The 18,040-nt window shown below is 32.5% G+C and overlaps 1 protein-coding gene across 7 annotated transcripts in view; it reads left to right on the plus strand.

Annotated features, from left to right (window-relative positions):
- Positions 1-18,040, plus strand: part of chl1b (cell adhesion molecule L1-like b) — a 189,058-nt gene that overhangs the window by 117,135 nt on the left and 53,883 nt on the right. For 5 of the 7 annotated variants that reach the window (XM_056460391.1, XM_056460397.1, XM_056460390.1 and 2 more), the window contains 10 exons: positions 2,439-2,547; positions 4,601-4,791; positions 5,787-5,909; positions 7,926-8,096; positions 8,366-8,410; positions 9,938-10,049; positions 11,974-12,158; positions 12,928-13,059; positions 14,385-14,528; positions 17,767-17,878. In XM_056460391.1, coding sequence (XP_056316366.1) covers positions 2,439-2,547; positions 4,601-4,791; positions 5,787-5,909; positions 7,926-8,096; positions 8,366-8,410; positions 9,938-10,049; positions 11,974-12,158; positions 12,928-13,059; positions 14,385-14,528; positions 17,767-17,878 — 1,324 coding nt within the window. The remainder of the gene's footprint in view (positions 1-2,438; positions 2,548-4,600; positions 4,792-5,786; positions 5,910-7,925; positions 8,097-8,365; positions 8,411-9,937; positions 10,050-11,973; positions 12,159-12,927; positions 13,060-14,384; positions 14,529-17,766; positions 17,879-18,040) is intronic. The other 2 variants (XM_056460393.1, XM_056460395.1) reach the window with 1 other exon arrangement.

Below are 18,040 nucleotides of genomic sequence, written 5' to 3' on the forward strand. Positions count from 1 at the left end.
TGTATCACAGATCGGATCATTTTTCAGGTCAGATTTGCTTTCTATTTATTACAAAAACAGTAATGCTTGGAACTTTTGGTTTTAACAAATATAACATAGAACCTGTAATTTTAATAAAAATAAAAGCAAGAAACAACCAGCTAAATATAAATAAATGGTCAAATATTCAGTACTGTGGAATATTATCTTAGCCACTGTTGCTGATAATGCTAAATGTATAAATCTAACATTATAATTTGCACAACAAATAATGTTCATTTTTAGTCTCATTTGTCAATTAATGAGTCAGTAACTCACTCAAAAAATTTCGGACCCTATCATACACCCAGTGCAATAAGGTGCAAGATGTGTTTGGCGCTATTTGTTGCTATTTTCAGAGCAGCGCAACAGTAATTTTCATGTTTTGCACTACGTTGTTTAAATAACAAATCTTTTTACGGCACTTTGTGGACTCATGGGCATGCTGGTCTAAAATAGAGGTGTGTTAAGGCTCATCGTTGACACGTTGCCATTTTAAAGAACTGAAACAGACTACACCATTGACCATCTAAAACCAGGTCTGAAGTCCAGCACAGAGTGCATTAGTTATGCATCTATGTGAGTTCAAACACTTATACAATGCTTAATAAACACAAGATGTACAGCAATATACACATATCTTTACATTTGAAAAAAAAAAAGGATTAAAATGTTACAAAAATTATTGTTTTCTACATAATTATAAAAACTACTGCCTCCATGCCTCTTCTCAGGGGGCCTTTTCAGTTTATTTATGACAATTTGCATTTGTATAATGTTATTATTATTATTATATATTATTATTAAGCAGTATTATTTATTATATGCATATTTGTTTTTGTTTTAATAAAAACAACCTTGGATTTGTCCACCTGTTGGGTTTTGGACATGGATGCAACAATATATAGGGCAAAAAGTATAGGACGTGTGTTTGGATATAACTCAGTTTTTTAACACACTTTGTTATTATTGTTCATTTATTTGTTTGCTGGACAATAAAACAAAATTTTGTGGTTTAATAGTTTTGAAATGTGAAGTATTTGGGCTTAACAGTTTAGTTTTTCCAAAAATCTGCCATGCATTGCGCCATGACGCAATGCAACTGACTCTTAAAGGGAATGGAAGATGAGACTCTGATTGGTTTAATGCACATTATGCTCAAAACACACACATAACTCATTAAGAAAGTAAGCACAATCTTGATAGACCATGCGTCATGGCGCAAACCATATTTTCCTGTCCTTAAAAAAGTGGATTCGGACACGTCCTTAATGTTTTTGCGCCATGTGCTTCAGACTTTGCGCCTAGATCATTAAAACAGAGCCCTTCACGTTTCATTACTAGATGTATCATTTTTGAAGAATTATTCAGTGGTATATTTTAATGGCCACCTATTGGTTAAACAATGTAATTGTTACAACAAATTTGTGAGCATCAAGTTAAAAGGATATGCCAGTGATTAAACAGTGATTTGAATCTAAAAATATATGTTTATATTTATAAACTGTTATCAAAGTATTCAAATTTCATTCTCTATCAAACAGATTTGAGTGCAGTGCATTTAAAGGATTGATAAACATCATGATCATTTATAATTTATGTTGCGTGAGTGTTTGAATTGAGATCCCAATCATTTAATGATTAATTGTGAAACTATACACTGAATGCATTGATGCAGGCTAAACTAGCAGTGACAGACAACACCTTTAATAACCCAATAAAACAGGCTTGGTGCCAGCACAACTTCTTCTGTCATCATCATATTTTACAGGAAAGCCAAAATGATTTTACACATGCAATTTGAATGATGCGGGTATCTGTGATCTGTTACATCCCTACTGTATATGGTAAATAAATATTATAAAACCATATTAAAAACCAAAGTACCATGATACTTTTTTCCAAGTATAAAGTTTAACCAGAATGTTCACTCACTTAAACCAAAGCTTTTAGAGCACTTTTGCGCAGTGTTTTTGTGCCATAATGGCCAGCCTCCAACAACAGAGCCAGCAAACCACTTTACATCTGTCAAATTGAAACCCATACCGCCACTCCATCATGGATTTGACCATGCATATCCAGTTTTACACTCAAACTGTATTAACCATTAGTTTCTTCCTGTTTTCAACCACAAACGAACTCTCTTCGACATTATTTGACCAGATCATTTGCCATTGCTGATAACAACTCACTCTTGACCAACAACGCAGTCGATCATTCAATATCTAATTATGTTCTCCAACAAACATTTAGTTCACCTTTAGTCTTGTATGCATTGATCAAAATTGCTGACCTGATTGCGGGAAAATCATTATGATTGAACCGAAGCCATTTCACCATTGCGTGCAGGTTGCATGCCACAGTATGCTTTTCCTCTACAGTCTATTGAGCTCTTCATTTCTGGCTGTTTCTTTATCTAGTGGAGCAGCTGCCCACAATTACAGAGTACTCTCCTGCCTCGCTCATCGCCTTCCCTTTCGAAGAGAGCTTCCCTGTGAAGTGTGAGGCCACAGGAAACCCTGAACCAGAGTAAGCAGAATGCACACACATATACCGTCCATATATTTGGGAAGCAGTAAGCATATTAAGGCTGGTTCACACTAAGAATTATAACTATATTAGCATCCACACCACCAGACAATATTGTTCTGTTTATTTATGAATGGATCTGGGTTTCTCAGTAGCGGATGTCATCATAGTTGGGTAAACTTTGAGCGCAGTGAATGGGAGAGTACAATAAATAATTGTTTTACAGTCCTATTTGCTACAATTATAAAAGAAAAACTCCACAAAGGTGTTATCAAGACTTTCAGAACAAAAAAAAAATTGTATGAGACTTATAACGGATCAGAAGAGAGAACAATGTCAAATTTATTGTCCTGATCATGCACTCTGCATTTCAAACGCCTCGCACAAGTGGTAATTTTTTTGTAATTTGATTCAAAGATGATACAATACATACATAAATACATATGAATGTTCAAATGTTTTTTTTTAATCTAAGTATTAACAACTTTCAAGGATGTAAGATGCTGGTGACCATTAAACACGTCATAACAGTCTTATGAAAATGGTCCATTCTGATTGGCTGTCAGTGTTTTTATATCTCTATGCCACTATTATAGTTAGGTGTTCATTTAAAGGGATAGTTGAAAAGCTGAAAATGCATAAATATTGAGTGAATTTTTATTTTTTGGGTTGAACTATCCTTTTAATTGTGTGTGTTTTTTTTATATATATATTTAGAATGAATATTAGAACTGTAGATTTATTCTTGTGGGAACAAGTTTTTATTTATCAGTTTATTTGTATTTGCTCAATAACAAAAAACAGAAATCATACATTTAAATTTTTTTAATTAAGAACCTTTTACATTTTTAAGTAATATAAAATATAATTAAAATTAATATAAATTAATATAAAAATATAATAAAAAAATATATAACTATATACAAATATAATAACAAAAATTGATAAACAATTAAAAAATCTATAGAAATGGGCCCATGTTTTCCTTCACACTAAGATAGGATGTATTCTAGGAACAGTTCCTGTTTTTCCACCACTATTGTTTACAAAAACTGTAGTTAAAGGGTTTGTAAAGCCCCCCCCCCAAAATGAATATTTACTCACTGTATACTCACACAGTAGGAAAAACAAATACAATAAATGTCAATGGTGACCAGTTGCCAGCTTTCTTCAAAAAAATATTTTGTGTTCATCAGAAGAATATCAGCAGGTTTAGAACATGTGGAGTGTGAGTAAATGATGACAGAATTTTCAGTTCTGGGTCACTATATTTTTAAAATATCTGTTAACAATTTCCTGTAGAATCTACAGTAATTTAAACTGCTGCCAGTAACTTACTGTTAATCAATTACAGCAAAAATACAGTATTTACATTTACAGCACCATTTATCTTGCTGTATTTATGTATTTACAATATTGCACATGTATTAAAACAAATACAGTCATTTTAACAATGCAGCTTTAAAATACATTAACTTGCTGCATAATTGTCCTACAGTAAAATAAAGCTCATATTACAGTTAAACTCATTGCTGTGAAATTTCTAAAAATCATTAGCAGTGTAGGATTAGACTAATGGTGTTAAAATCTTCTGCTTGAAATCTTGTTATCATTTGTCTCCCTCCACTAATTACCTGCATGTGCTAGATTTGCACAGAAAACTAAACCAGCAAAGGAAGAAACGACCTTGAGGAACGACCGCAGGAGCATCATCACGGTGCTGTCATGCTGCTTGATCAGCATCACCAGCTATTTTTGTGGGTGAACTGCTCTGCTAGATCAGCAGCACCAAACCAGTATGGAAATCCAGCTGTGTAGTTAGAGTTAGACGGATAGATCAGCTCATAATCAAACCAAAAGAACACCAGAAACACCCCACTGGTATTTCAAAGCACGTTTCAAAGCCTCTTCTGAGCATTTGATGTCGTTTTACATTGGAAGACCCGAGTGTAGAAGTGCTCTTTGCATACTAGTGTTGTTTTCATCACGTTTCAAAGGACGCACACTGAGTGCTGTAATTTCATTTAATCACTGATCGTTTCTGTCTTTCCAGATTCAGGTGGACAAAGAACGGCCAAGACTTTGATCCGTATCAGGACACCAGATTGATAACATTAGATGATTCCGGAACATTCATCATTCCCAATACCGGAAATCTCACTGAATTCCAGGGCAATTATCGCTGTTTTGCCACCAACAAGTTGGGGACAGCCATGTCAGAAGAAATTGAGTTCATTATTCCTAGTGAGTAATGTATCACTTTTTGTGTGCTCCGTAATGACTCTTTCCCACTATTAGACATTTTATTGTATTTTTGTGGTAACTTACTGCACTATTGACAGCAATTTACTGCTATCGCCCCTTTAGGTGAATTGGGTAAGCTAAATTAGCCGTAGTTTGTGTGTGAATGAGTGTGTATGGGTGTTTCCCAGTGATGGGTTGCAGCTGGAAGGGCATCCGCTGCATAAAACATATGCTGGATACATTGGCGGTTCATTCCACTGTGGCGACCCCAGATTAATAAAGGGACTAAGCCGAAAAGAAAGTGAATGAATGAAGATGGTCATAATTTTTTTCATTAACTGCCTCAATTTGTTTCTTCAGCTACAGTAGCAGTACTTGATTGCTTTGATTACAGTAGAATACAGCAAATCCCTAATATGCAGTAAATTACTGTACAATTTGTAAAAATTACCCATCATGCTTTGCATTTTACTGGGCGTTTTTGCAGTAAATAACTGTAAAATTTCGGCAAAGTTTAACAGTGCGGAATGATTTTAAGACCGGTGTCCAATAAAACAACCGCTCTGGTCCTGAGTGGGATATCAGTTTTAGCAAACCCTGGAGCTTTTCTTTGCCTTTGATCACAGTGTGTGTGGACTTCGAGAAGGTGGCTGATGAAAAATGAGTTTTGTTCTCTCTCTCCATCATTTTCCGACATGGCATTTCTCATCGTGTTCTGAAATACACCATACAAATCTCCAAAGATGTAACCGGGCCACCACAAAGTAATCAGTCACCAAACAAAACCAGTCATTCAACTGACACACAAGTAAACAGTTTCAACGGCAGACTGATGTGATATTTCCAGGATTTGGGTCTAAATTTGGGAAGCAATCTCTTTCAAGAAATGCCTTAAGGGAGAATTTCTGGCTTACACTGCCACCTAATGGTAGTTTAATTTGTGAAATGGTGTGTAATGGCATGCATTGATTCAATTAGCTTGTTTGATTCTGCAGATGTCCCGAAGTTCCCCAAAGAGATCATTGATCCGATTGAGGTTATGGAAGGTCAGTCAGTCATTCTAGAATGTAATCCACCTAAAGGGATCCCTCCATTGCAAATCTACTGGATGACAATAAGTAAGTACACACACACACACACACACACACACACACACACACACACACACACATACACACACACACAAACCAATCTGCAGATTTTTCAGTGATCATCTGATTAATATTTTTCATATTCCTCATTGGATGTCTACACACAAAAAAAAGAAAAAAAAAAACATACAGGGCATCCTTTGACCCTTAAGAACTGTGGTTGCATCTGAGGCCTGAATGAGTTTGGTTTGTGTTGCTGTTTGTTTTGTGTTTGGTTTGTGTTTCCGACATGTTAAAAGATGCTTTGATTTTCCTGGAGTGTGAAAGTAAGTCCATTTCTAATGCATAGTTCAATGTGATATGGTTAAACCATCTGTTTGTCATTACATTTACAAGTGTTTAGGACACCCCCAGACAAAATTCTGATATTTTAATGCCTGATTCATTTCTGACATGCTCTGTAAGTTGCAGTGAGATCACAATTGACAATTTTGTTTTTAAACTTACTATTATAATCATGTGCATCAACATCATGTCCTGTACTGTTTCTGAATTAATTCAGTAGGCAGACTCCTAGTGCTCTTTTGTAGTTGTTCAATAGAATTTGACCACACGAGCATCCTATACCCATCCTATTTCCAATACAAAACTTAATATAGCATAATAGGGGCACTTTTAGGGGATAGTTTACTCAAAACAGAACCACTTAAGTGTGAGTAAATAAGTAAATTTCCATTTTAAGGCAAACTCAGGCCCAATCCCAATTCTACCCCTTAGCCCTTCCCCTTACCCCTTGTTTTGCGCGTTCCCGTGAAGGGGTAGTGGTGTCCAGTGGTGTGGTCCTAAAAAAAAAGTGGTGTACTATTACCCACCCAACCCGCCCATGCTGTATTATCATTTTACCTGAACGTTTCAGCGAGACATCATTCAGTGGACTTTGAAAAACTCACAAAATTTTCTCACAGCTGCTGAGGTCGTCAGGGGGCGGGGAATGGCGCAAAATATAAACAAAAATGCACCAATTGCAACAAATTAAGATGAGAGTTAAAAAAAACATTTGGTATACAGTTAAGGGATGTGGATACGTGTAAATTAGGCAAGTAATCAGCAAAACAAGTGAGTATACCGAGGGTATACGCAATTATTGGTCCTCAGAAGTCGTAATACCCAAACAGCTAGTGGAAAAAAGTTGGCATACTGAGTATACGTGCGTATAGCCCCGACTACACCACTGGTGGTGTCCCAATTCTCTTTAGCTTGAAGGCGTAGGTCTAAGGGCAAGGGGTATACACCCCATCAAATGAAGATTTTTCAGGACCACACTCGAAACCAAGGGGTAAGAAAATTTCCCAGAATACATCAGCCACAGCTGCACCCGGAAGTAAGGACACAAATTAATATTTCTTTTTAATTATTATGAATTTTTACAACAAACAAACATATGTTATAATATACATTCATAACCGCGTTTGTGTTTTACCGTCATGCTTTTTAAAAAAACGCTAAAATAAAAACCGCTAAATTCCGTGATCTATAATCCCTAATCATAACTCCTGTATAGCAGTCCCACAACATTCTGACACTCAATGACACTCGAATACTCTGTCAGAAAAGTCTAGTGGCTGGGATTGACCTTTTTACAGTGTCTAGTATAATGTTAATGTTGTTTTTGGTGTGTTTACATAGATGAATATGGCCACGGTGTAAATGCACAGTACAGTTATGATCTTATTGCCACATTAGATCGTTATGATAAGATAATATATGCCTTCAGTGATTTCCTGAAGATAAATACCAAAAAATAACACAATTGGAATAACTACAGCAGTCAAAATCGTCTGATCTCATATGAAGCAAGAGATCTTGATGACATACTGTATGATGACGTGTGCAGGTGCTGTAGTGGTATCCCAATTGTTAGGGGTAAATTTTGAAGCCCTTCCCCTTAACACTCGGTTTTTAAGGGCCAAGGGGAAGGGAAACAGGTACAAAAATACAATTGGGATTGGGCCTAATTGCTTATACCTTAATTTTTTTTCACAGGTCTACAGCACATCGAGCAGGACGAAAGAGTGTCAGTGGGTCTGAATGGAAACCTGTACTTCTCAAACACCATTGAAACCGACAGCCGCAGAGACTATTGCTGCTTTGCTGCCTTCCCTCGCATCCGAACCATCGTCCAGAAAACCGCCATGTCCATGGTGGTCAAAAGCAGTATGTAAAAATAATCGTTTAATTGCACAACATAATAATTTCCTGACATGACATGGCATCGATTTTAAACACGTCGGTCATGTCTAATACATCTCATGCAATCAATCTCCAAGTGATTGCCTGAACCTCAGCAAATCAGCTTGGTAGATATCAATGCTTCCCTATGATGACTTGTTGGTGTTTTTCATGTCCATATTGTTTTAAGTTTTATTTGATTTTGCATTGCCACACATATTTTCTTTTTATTTGTCTTCATCTTTTCATTCAAGACAAGTTAATGAAGGACTCAAGCTCTGGTAGCGGCAGAGGTTATGGTGAGTGATGTTCATTAGAGATGCTACAGTACTGTTCACAGGCATAAAGATGCTCTTTTGTTTTTAATTAGTTCTGATTAATTATCTCATCCCATGTCACATCACACTTGCTTACTCTTTAGCCTAGATGTGCAAATCTCAAAGCATTTGCATGATTGGAATAATTCATATGGCCATCCATAACTCTTTTTCTCTACTAGTGTTACATGTGCATTATTTTTATGTGATTTAATATGTATGAGATTTGCAGTTTTCCTGGATTTGTGGTATTTAGTAGGAAGGGTTTTGAGTACAAGGTTAACATTAGTTATATTCTAGGTCAGATAACATTTCATTCAGAATTTCAATTTAAAATTTTGTTTATTAGATGTTTTTTTCTTCAGAAAATGACAATTTGAGAGAATAAATATCTTTAATTATTCAGATTGAAAATTGAAAATTATGATTATTCTTCCACAAATGGATTTCTTAACTCTTCTAAAGTTATAATGGGGATTCTGTTGTCTGAAAATGAATTTAAATATTTTTAAATATTATATTTACACTTTTATATTTTTTATTATATAATAAAAATGTCATTTAGAGCCATTTTTAAATTATATATATATATATATATATATATATATATATATATATATATATATATATATATATATATATATATATATATATATTATACATTTTAAATTTGAAAGACATGTCATCAGTATAAACAGCAAAAATCAGTCCAAGGCACTCGAAAAATGTAGAAAAAAAAATAAAAAAGGTTTATAATATATTATATTTTTAATCTTTTTTTTCTACAATTTTTGAGTGCCTTGGACTGATTTTTGCCGTTTATTCTGATGAATCCAATATCAAAAGAGCACCGACACATTATTTATGATACCCCTGAGCACTTTTTGTTTGATTTTACATTTCACATCAGTAGATTACAAAAGTAAAAATAAAGTTTTACTCAAATGCGTAAGTGTAAATGGTTTTTTATACATTTCATTATATATTATATTATATTATATTATATTATATTATATTATATTATATTATATTATATTATATTATATTATATTATATTATATTATATTATATTATATTATATTATGTTTTATTATATTATATTATATTATATTATATTATATTATATTATATTATATTATATTTTATTATATTATATTATATTATATTATATTATATTATATTATATTATATTATGTTTTATTATATTATATTATATTTTAATATATTATATTATGTTTTATTATATTATATTATATTATATTATATTATATTATATTATATTATATTATATTATATTATATTATATTATTTTATATTTTATTATATTATATTATATTATATTATGTTTTATTATATTATATTTTAATATATTATATTATATTATATTATGTTATGTTATGTTATGTTATGTTATATTATATTATATTATATTATATTATATTATATTATATTATATTATATTATATTATATTATATTATATTATATTATATTTTCTCACTGTTATAAAGCAAACTCCCTGTTGGAGAGGAAGCCCAGCCTGCTGGCGCCTACAGGAATGGAGTCACACACACGCCTGGTGAAAGGTGAAGATCTTCAGTTGGAGTGTATAGCAGAGGGATTGTAAGTGTCATTGTCTCATTTGCTTTATTACTTCAGTTGATTTGTTAATCTGATCTAATTAAGCCATTCATTTATATTGTACCACTTGAAATGCATTTCAAATCTAGTGGAGATGCTTAAATGTCGATTCTTCTATGAAATGTGTATTTAACAGAATCAAGCTGCATGATATAAAGTGCTTAGATTGTAATTATGGGTGTGCTCACATTTGGCAGGTTCAGCTCTTTTGTTGTGGTTTATTTTTTTAAAAATGGGAACGCTGTTTTCTGAACCGTGGATAACAAAACAAGCTTACAGAGACTATTATTTGTCTCTTTCCAAACAATCTCTAGTGGAGTTCAACAGAAATATGAATACAACATGCACTAAAAACATCTAAACAAACCAAAAATGAAACAAGATGTCACTAAATGCTATCATAAACAGGAAAGATGCTGTTTTTTTCTCTCTTTTTGTAGTCATAGTGTTGTTCATTATGGTTTAATACAGGCATCATAATTGCATATCTTTACATCAGACATTTGTTTCTAATAGAGGATTTCATACTTGTTTTGACTTTATAAGCCTTCTTATATGACTTTATAAGACTTTATATATGAGTTCTAATAAGCTGCAAAAAATGCTAGTTTTTGTCTTGTTTCTAGTCCAAATATCTAAAAATTCCAGAAGTATTTTTAAGACAAGTAAGCTTGCTGTAAGGAAATCTCACAACATTTTGACTTATTATTTCTTATAAGTCAAAATGTTGTGAGATTTTCCTTAAAACAAGCTAAACTATCTGTCAGTGGGGTAAGTAAAATAATTTTGTTTTCAGTTTGAATTGTATCGCAGATTATTTTACTCACTCATTTAATTTTGACTTAATATATCTTAAAACAAGAAAACTATGTTTTTCACTTGTCTAGAAAAAAGGAAACAAGACAAAAACACATGTATTGCAGTGTAGAAATTGAAACTAATATTATTTATTAATATTATAATTATAATTATTAATATTATACATATTTTTATTGTTATTTGTGTGTTAGCTTTGATCTTAAAAACATGAAAAACACTTAAATGTGAAGTGAACCACAACCAAATTATTTCTCTTTTTTTCTTTTCTTTTCTTTTCTTTTTTGCCAAACTGCAAGAGTGAACACACAAATATATTATTGAATAGGGTTTTTTATTGCCTAATAAATATAAATAATTTCAAAAAAATAAAATAAGAATACTCAGTCATTTGGGTCTTGGGTTGATTTCACTGATATTAGGGACATTCTACCAGAAATGTACATTTTCGCTATGACGGGGCCTGACCTTTAGGCTTGTCCTCCTCAAAAATCATACAAAACAAGCATAAAATCATACAATTCAATGACAGAACCCACCGTCAGCTTCTCTTCCATCAAATGATGTCACTTCCTCTGATCATATCCTTGTATTGCATGCATTTTAGGTTAAATTTAATGCAAATCTGACAGGACTGACAGAAACATTGGGACAGTTGTAAAATAGTAATTACTTGTAGAATTGATTTATAATTTCATGCTTTTGATCAGATGATGTGCATGATAACAACTTCAATTAGCTATTTCTGAAGTTTTTTTCCCCCTAAATAACAGTTTAAGGACAATGACAGGGTTTGTAAATTTGTTCAAGGTTTTTAATTAAGAAAAAAATATATATATGAGAACCAAACGAATGACAAATTCCTCTATAGAACAACTCAGAAATCAACCATAAGTCCATTTTAGAATTTTTTGGAAAGAAATACTTTTTATTCAGTGTATTTATGTTTTTATTTCAGGGACAGATAATGTACATTTTTGGTAGAATGTCCCATTAAAAATACACGAGTGATTGATTTTACATTTTCTCACTAAACCAGCACATTAATTATCAGTCTCTGTGTTTTAATTATAATATTTGCCATTTTTAGCCCCACGCCAAAGGTGGAATGGGTTAAAATAGGCTTCAACAAGCTTCCGGAAAGGGTTGTGGTGGAGAGTCATGGGAAGCTGCTCACTGTAGAGATGGTGAATGAGGAGGATGAAGGCAAATATATGTGCAGAGCCAAAAATCCCCATGGAGAGGTGGTGCATCATTTTCATGTGACAGTAGAGGGTGAGTCACATGATTAATCTCATTTTATAACCACAGTAAATGTGCCACTATTGCTTTATGAATGGTTTCAATATCATGGTTGTATTTCCTTGTGGTAAAAGAGCGCCATCTTCTGTCCAAAGATAAAAACGTTCCAACAGTTATAATAGAATACATTAACTACCGCAAATAAATTCTTTAATTACCCCAACCACATTTTTTTCTTTTTTACTGTCTGAGAGTATTTCTGATTTACTTTATATTTTATGTTTATTTGTTTTTATCACATATAATGTTCTGTACTTTAGTCAAGGTGGATGCCATATTGATTTTTAAGAGATAGTCACCTAAAAATGAAACTTTGCACCCAACTTCTTCCAAATTTCGTTCATCTGTTGAACAACAACAATAATAATAAAAATACAAGATATTCTGAAAAAAGCTGAAAATCTGTTACCATTGACCTCTACACTAAGCAAAACAATTATAATGGAAGTCAATGGTTTCCAGCTTTCGTCAAAATATCTACTTTTGTGTTCAACAGAGGAAAGAAAGTCAACCACTGGACCACTTGAGGGTCAGTAAATAATAAGTCAATTTTCATTTTTAGGAGAACTATCCCTTTAACACACACACACAAAAAAAAAAAAATCAAGGCTTTGAGGCATTAGGTATATTATTAATTGTGTCTATATTTTAAAAGCATTTGAAAAAAAAAGAAAGCAATAGAATGATTCTGCAGTTAATACTGTGATGTCATGTGTATAATGTAATGTTTTATGTCACTCAGAGCCTCCTGAGTTTGAGATTGAACCTCAAAGCCAACTGGTGACGATTGGAGCTGATGTGGTGATCAAGTGTGTCGTGAAAGGAAATCCTCAACCTACTGTAGGATGGAGAGTCAATGGACAGCCACTGAACGGTAGATATCTCTTATTTCTCTAACAATCCTACAGTAACAATTTTGTGTTTTATTTCAGTTTTTTTTTATTTATTATATTAAATTAAGAAAAAAACTTGAATTAAATTAAATAAAATTAAGAAAAAAAAAAAGAAATTCCTAGTTTAGGCATGTCCTTAGGCATGTATTTGGATTATATATAGTATAAAATTGTGTTGAAAAAAGCTTCTCTTCATTAGGCAACATTTGGGAATTTATTTTAAAGAATTAAAATTTTACAGGAGGGCTAATAATGTTGAATTCAACTGTATATATAAAGTCAAACCCGAAATTATTCATATTCCATATGTATAAATGTCTGATAACATTTATTGGCAAAAAATAAAATAAATTTGTCAAAGCAACACTTTTTTAAAAATCTGGTCAAATATTGCATTTGCATATTTGCGCTGATGTTTTTTTTTTTAGGATATGTCACCAGTAGTTTAAAAAAATTATTAAAATATAAAGAATACAATTTAAATACAATTTACTCAAATGAATAACTTGAAATGGTAAATCCAAAGAAACCGAGAATTGTGAAGTGACCTCTTAAGTTTACTCAAAGGTGTTTATATGACTTTAATGAAAATCTTGACAATTATGATTTTAACATGTAATACAGAGCAGAAATTAAATGTGGTTTTATAACTTCCTCAATGTCCTGTCAAGCATTGCATAAGATAACATTGTTAATAAAAATTGTCACCAATTTTCCTTTGCCTATACAGTTGAAGTCAGAAATATTATCCCAACACCCCCCTCCCTGAATATTTTCAGCCCCCCTTTGCCATGATGACAGTAAATAATATTTTACTAGATATTTTTTATGACACTTATATACTACTTAAAGTGACATTTAAAGACTTAACTAGGTAAATTAGGTTAGGTTAGGGTAATTAGGCGAGTTATTGTATAACGATGGTTTGTTCTGTAGACTTTCTAAAAAAATATAGCTTAAAGGGGCTAATAATTTTGACCTAATAATTTTTTATTTTATTTTATTTTTGAAACTGCTTTTATTCCAGCTGAAATAAAACAAATAAGACTTTCTCCAGAAGAAGAAATATTATCAGGCATACTGTGAAAATTTCCTTGCCCTGTTAAACATCATTTGGGAAATATAAAAAAAAAGAAAAAATCAAAGGGGGGCTAATAATTCTTGCTTCAACTGTATGTGTATATCTGCAATTAATTTGTCGATTTACTTGGTTTCATTGTGCAAGTAATAATTTTTAGTAATTATTAAAGTGCATCCTGCAATTCTGTTTTTTAACTTAACGTGTATCATATATTTTTTGTTTCAGAGGTCCCAACTTCCAACAGGAAGATCTTGAAAGATGGCACAATTTCCATCCACAATGCAAACCCAGAAAACAGTGCTGTTTACCAGTGCGAGGCAACCAACAAACACGGCACCATCCTGGCCAATGCCAACATCATGATTATGAGTGAGTAAACTGTACACAGCTGTGGAGTATTTCATTCGCAGTTCCATTCAAATTACACAAAGTGTCTTCCAATTTGGAACTGAACTCTGATATAGAGTTGCATTCCATAATAATCAGCAGTTATTGTTTGCTAGTACAGATGTTACCATTCTTAAACCTATAAAGGCACTGATATGTGCATATTTCTAATGCCTCAAATAAAAACAAACAAATATATTTATTCATTCATTTTCTTTTCGGCTTATAGTCCCTTTATTAATCTGGGGTCGCCACAGCGGAATGAACTGCCAATTTAAACAACATATTTTTTTGCGCAATACTAAAACACCCATACACTCCCATTTACACACATACACTACAGGCAATTTAGCCTACCCAATTCACCTATATCTTTGGACTGTGGGGGAAACCGGAGCACCCGGAGGAAACCCACACGAACACAGGGAGAACATGCAAACTCCACACATAAATGTCAACTGACCCAGCCGAGGCTCGAGCTAGCGACCTTCTTGCTGTGAGGCGTTCATGCTACCCACTGCGCGACCGTGACGCCCTAAATAAATAAATAAATAAAATGAATAAATAAATTGAATGAATGAATTAATTAATTATTTAATTAATTTATTAATATTGTACATATAGCTATACAAATACTTTATACTTGTTAGCATATTTTTGCCATTTAATTTAATTCTAGAAATGCTTTCAGGTTGTGGAACATAAGAAAATCAGATTTTTATCAAATAAATGTAAGGATAGATTTATTTAGTTTGTGCTATTATAAAATGATTCAATGAATCAATTTGGGTCTCTAAGTAAACTTGTTTTTTTTCCATTTTGAGTATGAGCATATCGGTATAATACTCAAATTTAACATGCATTTATCATTATTATTTTATTTAATTGTGTGTAGTTCAATACACAATACACATTTTCTGACTTTTGTATATATGTTACGCTCTCAGAAAAAAAATGGTACAATGTTGTACCAAAGAAGGTACAAACCCTTGTCACTTGGGCAGTACATTTTTATGGAACAGAATTGTACCTTAGGACAAAGAAACAAATTTGTACCATTGCAGTTTGTACCTTTAAGGACTTGATTTGTACCATGGGAAACCAAAATGTATCTTTGGTTTTTAAAACCTGCAGATACAATATTGTACTTTCATCAAAGGTACAAATCTGATCCATGAAGGTACCACTACAGTGACAAGACACTTTGTACCTCAACAGTGTCAATGTGTCCCTTCAAGAACTATATAAAGGCATTTTGCTATATCCCAAATGTGTCAATTTATTTTCAGTAAATATAAAACATCAAATACATTTTTAAACAATGTTTAGTGTACTTTTTGTGTAGTGTTAGTTTTGTGTAAAGGCACCTTTTCCATTGACAATAAAAAGCATTAATCTAGATCTATTTTTTGCTAAACATTCCACAACACTTCACTAAATGTTACAGAAACATATTCTCCCATGTACAATATAAAAATAAAAAAATTCTTCAATTTTCACACAATACCTTTGTTATCATTTAAAAGTTTGTTTAATTTACTTAATTTTAAAATAGAAATAGAATTATGCAAAAGTATTGTAATGAGATATGCACAATGTTCTATTAGATTTACAATACTAAAATGTCTGCATGAACACGTTGCATATGCAGGACTTTTGCCAGCTCGCATGCATAGTTGAAAGCAAATGCCAAAAGGTGCGGATATCAATAATGAAAATGTATTTATCAGAAAATGCTTACCAAACGTTTATTAAAAATGCCTTAAATGCTTAGTTCACAATACCTATAGTGTTGTTTTACCAATTGTTTTGTTTTATAGAACTTAATTATTAATGTTTATAAGTTTCTTTAAACATACTTTTAAATGATGATTCATGTTTTAATATGGAAATTATTCATAAAATCACTTTGCATTTCCAGTAGATTTATTTTCATAGATATTGTAATAAAGAAGGAGTTGCCCAACACTTAGTTACCTTTTTTATGAGAACAATTGTGTACCTTCATTTCAATTGTACCATATAAGGTACAGAACAGTATCATAAGAGATCTTCTCTGTACCATATAAAGTATGACTTTTACAAAGGTACAAATCTGTTCCTTAAGGAACATTATTTGTACGATCGTGTACCTTTTTTTTCTGAGAGTGTATGGATTAAAATGTGGTTGAAACTACAGCAAAAAAGAAAACACCTATTTAAGAGAAACCAGTGGCATTTTTATTATTTCAGTCATGCCTTTTGGGATATTCAAGGTTTTATTTACTTTCAGCCCAAAAAAATCATGATGTTGCCTATCCATGAAGGAACATGCGTTTTTTTGTTGGTGTGGACGGAGCCATATGGGTGTGATATGGGTTTTGTTCAGGTCTTCATGATGGCACACAGGCTTCTGGGAGGAGCATTTCTGTCAGTTCTGATCTCCACACACACACTCTCCCTCGGGCAGCCTGATGCTTTTATGTGGCAACAATTTCACCTTATTCCATTCATATTCACTTGCTGTAACCAAAGCATGTGCTGCTTTCATCTGAGAGATAATATGAGTCCTCATGCTGGAAAGCCAGACAGTGAAATTAGTGATTTTTTTTTAAACTCAAATATTTTCACCATTGTGCTGAATTGAGTTCCAGCTTGCAGACTTTTCCCAATCATATCCCCCTCTTTCTCCAGCTTTGCTTTCAGTCTAAATTCTGTCCTAGCCTAATAAAGGCAAAAATGCCAGAAATAAGTTCGTTGTACATAATAGAAACAAAATTTTGAGCTTATAATAATAATAATAATAATAATAATAATAATAATAATAATAATAATAATAATGTAATAATAATGTAATGTAATAGTAATAATAATATATATATATATAACATATATATAATATATATAATTAACCTGCAGTTATACAATAAGGTGTAGTTTTCAAAAACATGATGTCCATGTACATAATACATTTTAAACTATCAAGTGATTAATGATAATTCATAATGATCATAATGCAATAATAAAAAAAGAACAAAGAGAAAAAACAAAAAAACAAAAGCCCAAATATTTCTGAAACCCTGCTAGACAGAGCAGGAAGCTACTTTTTCCAAGGGCAATGACTTTTTTTCTTTTCAAACTAAACTGATAACAACGTGCATCAGAAGACAAGAGATAAAGAGACTAATCCAATCGTGTTTTGTCGTGTTTAATGGTGCAATGCTGATAACTCTCTTCCCAGACATCCAGCCGCTGATCTTAACAGAAAACAATCTGCAATATATGGCGGTGGAGGGGAAAAGTGTGGTCATGCACTGCAAGGTCTTCAGCTCTCCAGCCTCCAGCATTACGTGGTGAGTTTGTGTTTGTATTTGTGCTTTTTCAGGCCCAGCAGAGGGCAGCAGAGCTCTAGAGGCAATCTGCATCAGCATTTTGTTTGCGTTGATGAACTAGTTTACTCAAGGGTGGAGCCCTCAGGCTGTGTTCAGCTCTGTGATAATGAGCTCAACTACTCA

This window comes from Danio aesculapii, chromosome 6 (assembly GCF_903798145.1).
Source record: "Danio aesculapii chromosome 6, fDanAes4.1, whole genome shotgun sequence".
NCBI classification, from domain to species: domain Eukaryota; kingdom Metazoa; phylum Chordata; class Actinopteri; order Cypriniformes; family Danionidae; genus Danio; species Danio aesculapii.